The 9,219-nt window shown below is 38.0% G+C and overlaps 1 protein-coding gene across 2 annotated transcripts; it reads right to left on the reverse strand.

Annotated features, from left to right (window-relative positions):
- Positions 1-402: 402 nt before the first annotated feature.
- Positions 403-5,146, reverse strand: LOC136833653 (mucin-13-like). Of its 2 annotated transcripts, none has more exons than XM_067095804.1 (3): positions 5,104-5,146; positions 3,357-3,576; positions 403-2,962 (listed from the first exon to the last, which is right to left on the reverse strand). In XM_067095804.1, exons 1-3 carry the CDS (start codon positions 5,113-5,115, stop codon positions 2,631-2,633), a joined length of 564 nt encoding a protein of 187 aa, XP_066951905.1. In that variant the 5' UTR covers positions 5,116-5,146; the 3' UTR covers positions 403-2,630. The 2 variants fall into 2 exon arrangements, with proteins under 2 accessions (XP_066951905.1, XP_066951904.1); XM_067095803.1 differs by lacking the exon at positions 5,104-5,146 and adding an exon at positions 4,453-4,748 and having other exon boundaries at positions 696-2,962.
- Between the last annotated feature and the right edge of the window lie 4,073 nt (positions 5,147-9,219).

The following is a 9,219-nucleotide window of genomic DNA, read 5'->3' on the forward strand; positions in this document are numbered from 1 at the left end:
ATTCTTCTGAACAACAAGACCATAATCATATAAGCCTATTATGCAATGCATTAATACCCTAAAGCAATTCTTGTATTTTATATTTTACGTACATTTTCATCTATTTGTTTATTAATTTGTAATTTTTTTTTATTTTTTTCTCTTCTAACAACTGGTCTCTTCTGTCTGCATTTCCTATTACCTTCTGTTACTTCTTTCAAGTGAACACCATAATATTCTTTGGAAGTTTGAATTTCAAGTCAGTGGCCCCTTTGGTGGGCTTGTTCCATATGAATAGGGTTCGTCTTCTGAATAATAATAATAATAATAATAATAATAATAATAATAATAATAATAACAATGTAGATTTTTGTTGTCTCAATGCAATGCTGGTGTTGCAAGGTTGAAAGGAAAAAACTCGACCAGGTTTTAATAATTTATTTACAGAACTGACTGTACAAAAATACATAAGATTGGCACACCTCTCATGACAGAGGTTCAAGATCGGGCAATTCCATAAAGGGACCTACCTTCACATCAGGTGAAGGAAAATCGTTTCTTCAAGGCATCTCAGACGTGCAATGTGGCAAAAAGATTGGGGTTTTCAACAGGTAAAACGGACACATATCGGGTGGAGTTTTCATTAGGGTTTTTAACATTTATTATGACAACTGACCCATAATGGATGGATGGAGTTATCAGACGGGTACATTCAATTTTTTTCCTTTTGCTGATGATAAATTTTTAAACCTCAAAACAGCTGATTTTAGCAAGTGAGTTTTTTGGGTATTTCCAGAGGCGGAATTTTACCGAAAACAACGATTTTACCGAATCACTTTTAATCAAAACCAACAGCTGATTTTTAGCGAGTGACTTTTTTGGCTTTTTACCAAAAAACAAACCGATTTTAAAAGAGTAACTTTTAACCAAAAAACACAGCTGATTTTAGCGAGTAACTTTTTTAGTTTTTTACCAACTGATTTTAGTGAGTAACTTTTAACCAAAAAACACAGCTGATTTTAGCGAATGACTTTTGGCATTTTCAGAGACTGAACATTACCAAAAACAACCGATTTTAGCGAAGAATATTTTTTAATATTCAAATACTGAATTCATAATTTTTAGGCGGCAGATTTTTCTTTCATTCAACATCGGCGAAGGACTTTTGAGCTATCCTTCTCAATATCATATTTGATTGAAACGATTTTATTTTTATTTTTAAAAATTTTTCGTTTTGACTGACGTTCGAATATTGAGTTTTCACTTTTTTGACTTTAACAAACGAATATCAGCTTTTATTTTTTATAAAGTTGTCTATTTTTTATAAAGTTGTCTGCCTTCAGTTTTGTGTGTACATCCATATACATCCAACGACTCATACACAGCTGTGTACTGTTTCTGTGCATGTATACACGTTCTGTACACAGTTATTCATAAGTACACACACACACACACCATGTGTGCACATTCGTCAACATGGTAAGAATGTATGTGCGTACGAAGAATAACACTGTACAAGAATTTTTATGGGTTTTATTTCAAGGGGATCTGTTATGTTACATTGCTCACGAAACTATATAATAATTTCTATGAGGGTTTTCTTATATGTATTTTTTTGTCTTTCAAACAATATTCAACATGAATTTTTTTTCGGAACAATTTTTTTAACTTTATGATACAAATCTGTTATACAACGTAATGCCCTTCGAAGTTGGCAACGGATTGGTAGTAGTGTAATTTATATCGCTGTATTTACGGGCATGTCGCATCTAGATGACGTCAGTGACCCAGTTTGGAGAAGAACAAAAACTTTGTACATTGTAGCAAGTGACGTCACGCCATTGCACACGCGGCGCAAGATCGGAATTCATTTCGACATTTGTATTGTTTCATGAACGAAAGTATTTTTTATTTATTAATTTTTTTTTGTTATCTCAGTGTCTCAATTGTCTTTCGTCATCAGAAATTGTCGCAATTCCCGATCACGAAGAATATTTAAAATAAAAAAATTAATTGATGAATTGTACCCTGTGGAAACTTAGACTAGAAAACAACAGTAATGGCGTTAGATTCTACCTTACACGGTAGCAGGGGCTTGATGCCACAATCTCACGATTGCCGAGGTCAGGGGGGTCATAGTGGAGGAAGGAAGCCAGAGCAAGGAATGACTGGAGAAAGATATTCCTTCTCCCTCTTTCCAACTCTCGAATTGCCCAGTTTTACGATCGCGCTGTGGGTGGATGATCTACGCCCATCGCGGGCGGAGGAAACCAGCGGATGGGGGTGTTATTTTCTGTGCCCATCAAGGGCGGACGAAACCAGGACGTGGGTTTACTTTCGGGCGGGCGAACTGCTTTCCCCCCGGGGGAAAGACAACGACTTAATCAACGACCGGAAAGAGTCACTAGAAGGAGGAGGAGGAGGAGGAGAAGGAGAAGGAGAAGGAGAAGGAGAGAGAATTGAGAAGGAGAAGGAGGAGAGAGAAATGCAAAAAAGCGAATCAGGAGGTGCAAGGCAGGAGGACGTAGCAAGTAGAAACCAGTAAGGTCAGGACGAAGAAGAAGAGAGCGAAGATGATAAACAGGATGAGAGGGAGGCTGAGCAACAGCGAGAAGACAAGGTAGAAGTTGAAATACTTCGGCGGGAGGTACTTAGGCAGCAGTGAATTTGAACCGGTGTCCTTGGGACGACCTTGAGAACTCGAGGTTACCTGGGTAGTCGAAGAGGTTCTGGGGTCCTGGGGTTGTGGTTGTGAAGAGGGGGATGGGGTTGTGGACGGGGATGGGGTTGTGGACGGGGATGGGGTTGTGGACGGGAATGGGGTTGTGGACTGGTCTTGCGACGGGAATGGGGGCTGCTGTGGGAACTGGTACAGGTGCCGGGGCGGGCTGAGGAACGGGCTGGAACTGGGGTTGGGGCTGAGCGATGGGCGTAGGGGCTTGGTGGTTAGAGCTGGTGATGCGGAACCCGATGCCTGGACCAGCTGCGAGAAGAAGAGAAAGAGAAGTCAGTCACTCAATCAATCAGTCAAATTAAGGTTAACTATCATGAAATTGAATATTAATGTTTGCGTTTGTTTTCCCGAGGATTTCAATTAAGAAGACAAACGCCATTACTTGGGGTCCTTTGCGGCGTCCCTTAGGCACCTAGCTGCAACCCTTTTTATTCCTTTTACTGTATCTCCGTTCATATTCTTTTTTTCCATCTTACTTTCCACCTTCTTCTAACAATTGTTTCAGAGTGCAACTGCTCTGGTTTTCCTCCTGTTACACCTTTGTAGCCTTGTACTCAGTTTTCCCCTCAGCGCTGGATGACCTCATGGAATCGTATATTGTATTCTATTCAAGAAAACAAGGACCTCACATTGGGAAACTCACCTTCGAACTCCGTGCGGAGGAGTGTCCCGTCAGCTGAAGGATATTCCCAGTATCCCCGTCGGATGTTGTTGGCGTCTGTCTCCTCGAAGTATTTGATGCCGTCCTCCTGGTCACGGAAGTTCCCGAAGGCGCCTCCGTCCTGGTATCGCTTGTCCTGAAGGATCTTGACGAATCCCGACTCGAATTGGGCAAAGGCAGCGCCCACCACACACAGCAAAATCTGTTGGGAGGCGAATGATGACATTTGTGTTGTTAGAGATTTTCTGTGAGCTACATCTAGTAAATAAATAAGCATTATATATATATATATATATATATATATATATATATATATATATATATATATATATATATATATATATATATATATATATATATATATATATATATATATATATATATATATATATATATATAAAAACACACACACATAAATATATATAATTTATATATACACATATGTTTTAAAGGTTTCATATTATCTCCAAGTACGTCTGAAAAAACATGAGAGAACTCGGAGAGCCGTTGAGGTTAGTGTAAAATGTCAAACACAAAAGCATTGGCCATGAACTCTGACGTTTGCTGCGCAATTGTTTTCCACGCACACTGATCACAAACACCCCCCCTCCCCCTCCCCACAATTCCTTGCCTCCATTCTATTCTTTTAGTTTTGTTAGAGAAGAGAATTCTGTCTTCCGTCATGACAGTATTGGTGTTCAGCCATGGACGGAATATTCATCGAGGCACTGTCTACTTTTCCTTGTCTGGTCAGAATTCTGCTCTATTATCCGCTAGGTAAACTGTGGGTATTAGGTATCAGGTATTAAAAGATACGTTTACATTCACACTAATAAACGAATGAAAATGGCGATATCACAGACATTTGGAATGTACCAGTCGAAAACCCATGTTTAAAAGGCATTGTAATATCAACCAACTCTGAACTCAGTAAATTGATGCAAAGGTGCATTGCAAATAGTAGCTAAATTTAATGAGTCTAAAATTCACAGAACCACTTGTTTATTACAGTGAGGATGTTCATGCAAAGAAGTTCGCAGCGTTCCCGAAAGCACAGAGAAGAATATTCGGTACTTACAGTATCAGAGATCTTACGCCCAGCATAGCGGACAAGAGAGGCACATTGTCCCACAATAGATCACAAGTTGTAGCCTTTCACTTGAAGAATGAGGGCGAGTTCAATACCAAGTCTTTTTGCTTTTCATCTTATTAATTCAGGTGCACGAAACGGTTTGCTTATTCATGCGGTTACTTAAGTCATCGAGGTCTTCACTGATTTTCTAAGAAAGAAATTGAATTATTATTGTTTATAACCGACATCACTGGCGGCCTCGAGCATTTCACTTTCGGTTCTACGTCTGGGAACGGAGTGCCTCGAACAAAATGGAAAACTCGTTGCAGCAGCTGGGAGAGTGTCTGTCTGTCTACGTGCGTGACGGACTGCCCCCGAGTTGCAAAGCGACCTCATGAAAATGACGAGCAACAACGGTTAATCGTGTGTGACCTTTCATCAAGATGGAGAGGGAGAGAGAGAGAGAGAGAGAGAGAGGGAGAGGAAAATGATAACAATCCGCATCGTTCCAGGACGAACCGCTTCATCAACCACAGCGTTAAGTGTTAAGGAATATCTGAGTCTCATTAAAGCCAGTATAGCTAAAGGTTAGAACAGGATTAGTGACAATGGTTTTGGTTACTTAGACTTATGTGGGGGAGCGTAGCTCGAACCTACCAAGGACCTCATGGCGTAAACGTGCTTCTTGCTCCACTAACTCGGACTAGACCGAACAACTCCCTTATATAACCCCGTCCCACACCTGGCCGACCTTGACGGCTGTTACCAGTTGGGTATATTTAGGAACATTTGTTTTTTCTTCTCCATTACAAGTTATTATCATTACGCTTCAATTGCGGTCAGGGTTTGCTATTATTTTGCATGGAACATTTCCAGATCACTCTTTGCGTTCGTTTGGGTGACGTCAGAAGAAAGAACAGTTTACTTTTTCGAAATCTGATCACCTCCTCCTCCACCTCCCCCAGTCTTACGTGAGATGCGTACCAAGACTTTTTTAACTGGCGTTATTTTTTGTGGTCTAGGAAATCGGAGATCAAATAGGGAAGTTGTAAAGATATACCGTAGTTATGTACATCTCGTTTTTCTGCACTGTGTAATCATTTCTCTCTCTCTCTCTCTCTCTCTCTCTCTCTCTCTCTCTCTCTCTCTCTCTCGCTATAACTTCCTCGATTTTTTAGGCCTACATCCCCTGATTATATAGTTATGTACAGCTCGTTTTTCTGCACTCTGTGTAGTCATTTCTCTCTCTCTCTCTCTCTCTCTTCTCTCTCTCTCTCTCTCTCTCTGAAGGTTATTTTTATCGGCTTACGTTCCCTAATCGTATGAGTCTCCTTAAAATCTAGATGGTAAAATCTAAATTATACGAACCTCTTTACCTCGTTTATACTAACATATTTGAGGCCAGTAACTGAACAAATTAGTCTACACAGTGATAATAATCTTTATATTTGGGAGGACTGTTACTTAGCTTCAATCTCATGTGTGTTTATTATTGAGGAATGAGTTTTATTAGACTATTAAAACAATCAGTAATCAGTACGAAGCTTTCCATAAGATTATTCGGTCTATTACTCAATAATCCAGCTGACAGTGCAATAAACAATTCCAGTTGCAGTTTCATCTCAAGCAATTCTTGTGCAATATGAAAGCAAGACATATTAAATTGTTTTTCAATCGTCGAGCTCAAATTTTAGTTTTAAGTGATAGTACTATATTGTTACTAATCTATTTTAGTTTTAACTATTTATACTATATTAATACTGGTTTTCTTTAATTATGTAAGAATGATTTAAGTTGAGATGCTGAAGTAAGGCGTAGTAGCTTCGACAGGATTTGAGAGGTCTTGTGGACCGGAAAATGTTGTGAGCCTTGATGTAGTTCATGAGCTGGAAGTAATCCAGTGTAACCTCTCGAATTATTGCACGGAACAGTTGTTGTTTGTAAATAGATTATCCAGTATAATATATATATATATATATATATATATATATATATATATATATATATATATATATATATATATATATATATATACTGTATATATATATATGTATATATAATATATGTAAATATATATATTTATTTATTTATATATATGTATATATATGTGTGTGCATATTTATGTATGTGTGTGTGTATTTGTGTTTGCGTTTCCTCTTTGATCTACAAGACTACAAAGTATGCGCGCTACAGACATCAGTCTCCAGTCATGCTATTGTTTTATTTCCTGGCACTCAACAACAACAAAAATACTACCCACATTGACCTCTAGGGACGAGCCCCATCCTTCATTCATGAGAAGAGGCATTTCCCGCCACCAAAGGGTCCACAACCATCCACCAGGCTCTCGCGTGTCCCCTGGTCAAGGTGCACTTGTATCCCAAGCCATTGGTGCTTCTGGGGGATGAAATTTTTGGGTAGACCCGTTAATTTCCGGCGCAGTGGCAGTTAAGCTTGGACTGACTGACCAGGAAATATTTGAAATGTTTCAGCTAACTGGAGGTCATTCTTGATTCGGCAGTTCATGGATGGATCTATAAATCTATTTTGTCTTCTAGTGATATTTTTATCTTCGTAACTGGAACCACTCCTTATTGGTATGTATGTGTGTATGTACAGTATATATACATACATACATACATATATATTATATACATATATATATATAATGTATATATAGTATATATATTTGTATATGTATTATATATATTTGTATATATTTAAATTTGTGTATATATATTGTATATAAATATATATATATATATATATATATATATATATATATATATATATATATATATATATATATATGTGTGTGTGTGTGTGTGTGTGTTGTAATTTAATACGATTTAGTGATTACGTTACATGCATAGGCAGCGTCGTGACAGCAAATATGTTTTTATCTCAGCATCCAGAGTTTAACTCAGGTTAATGTCAAATAGACCGTAATAGAAAAATGAAAGCAACAACTCGGCAAAATAAATGAAAAATAAAAGTTTAAATAACTGTTTTCTTAAGAAAAGGATAAGATTCGTCCAACAGTGACTAATGACGAAGGCTTCCTACCCCCCTCCCATCCTTACCCCCCCCTCCACGCCCCGTGGCTTGTGAAAGTGGAAAGGATACCAATTCGAGCACTGGTTGGTTCCTGCTCGCCGAAGGTTATGAGCTTCTCGGGAGGATTCTCGTAGGATTCTTTTAACTGGAGGATTCTTATAGGATTCTTTTAGGATTCTTTTAACTGGAGGGTTCTTGTAGGGTTCTTTTACCTGGGGGATTCTTATAGGATTCTTTTAACTGGAGGATTCTTATAGAATTCTTTTAACTGTAGGATTCTTATAGGATTCTTTTAATTGAAGGATTCTTATAGGGTTCTTTTAACTGGAGGATTCTTATAGGATTCTTTTAACTGGAGGATTCTTATAGGATTATTTTAACCGGAGGATTCCTATAGGACTCTTTTAATTGGATGATTCTTTTAACTGGAGGATTCTTGGAGATTTCTTACAGGATTCCGTTAACTAGAGGATTCTTATAGGATGCTTTTAACTGGAAGATTCTTATAGGATTCTTGTAAGTGGAGGATTCTTGTAGGATTCTTTTAACTGGAGGATTCTTGTAGGATCCTTTTAACTGGAGGATTCTTTTAAGTGGAGGATTCTTATAGGATTCTTTTCACTGGAGGATTCTCGTAGGATTCTTTTAACTGGAGGATTCTTATATGTTTATTTTAACTGGAGGACTCTTATAGGATTATTTTAACCGGAGGATTCTTATAGGATTCCTTTAACTGGAGGACTCTTATAGGATTCTTTTAACTGGAGGATTCTTATAAGATTCTTTTAACTGAAGGATTCTTATAGGATTCTTTTAACTGGAGGATTCTTATAGGATTCTTGTAAGTGGAGGATTCTTATAGGATTCTTTTAACTGGGGGATTCTCGTAGGATTCTTTTAACTGGAGGATTGTTTTAAGGACTTCTTGTTAGTTTAAAAGAAAAAAAGGGGCTCTGTCATCACCCCTTTTAAGGTCAAGAGAAATTTGCGACTAAAGATTCTCTCTCGTTTAGATATGACTGTTTTAGCCTGAAACTTACTCAAGTTTCATTTTAACCTGAAACTTACTCAGTTTCATTTTAATCTGAAACTTACTCAAGTATTGCCATTTTAACGTGAAAGTATTCGAGTTTCTTTTGTCGGGACTTGCCATTTGAACGTGAAACTTACTCAAGTTTTTTCTGGGGGTTCGTGCCCATTCAACCTGAAACTTACTCAAGTTTTGATTCTGTCCTTGCCATTTTAACTTGAAACTTATTCGTTTCGTTCCCGGTCTTTCCATTTGAACGTGAACATACTGAAGTATTATTTTACTATATCGGTCCTTGACATTTCAACTTGACATTTATTCAAGTTTTGTGACGATTCTTCCCATTTTTGTAAACTTGGAACTTACTCAAGTCTCACCCTCTGTACTTGCCACTTAAACGTGCAATCCCTTTACTCATAGGATGTAGTTGACTTTGTGCAGGGATTGGGGCTTTGAGGAAGGAAACCTCAGTAGGATTGCAAACTACGGAGGAGGAGGAGGAAGAGGAGGAGGAGGAGGAGGAGCAAGTGATCCACATTCTGCTAACAGAGGAACGGGGTTACATTGAATGTACCAGGAGCGTCAAGGTTGAGAAAAGAAAGCTTTCCTCAGCAGTCTCCTCCTCTGTTTTTTGTAACCATTTTTATTTATGAGTTGGTGTTTATCTCTTTTTTTTTTTTCATATA

This window comes from Macrobrachium rosenbergii, chromosome 52, assembly GCF_040412425.1.
Source record: "Macrobrachium rosenbergii isolate ZJJX-2024 chromosome 52, ASM4041242v1, whole genome shotgun sequence".
NCBI classification, from domain to species: Eukaryota; Metazoa; Arthropoda; class Malacostraca; order Decapoda; family Palaemonidae; genus Macrobrachium; species Macrobrachium rosenbergii.

Coding starts and splice junctions, on each gene's coding strand:
- LOC136833653 (XM_067095803.1), bottom strand. CDS start 4,478: ATGCTGGGCGTAAGATCTCTGATACT. Junction 3,577..4,452: donor GGCGTAAGATCTCTGATACT/GTAAGTACCGAA, acceptor GCCTCCCAACAG/ATTTTGCTGTGTGTGGTGGG. Junction 2,963..3,356: donor CCTCCGCACGGAGTTCGAAG/GTGAGTTTCCCA, acceptor TTCTTCTCGCAG/CTGGTCCAGGCATCGGGTTC.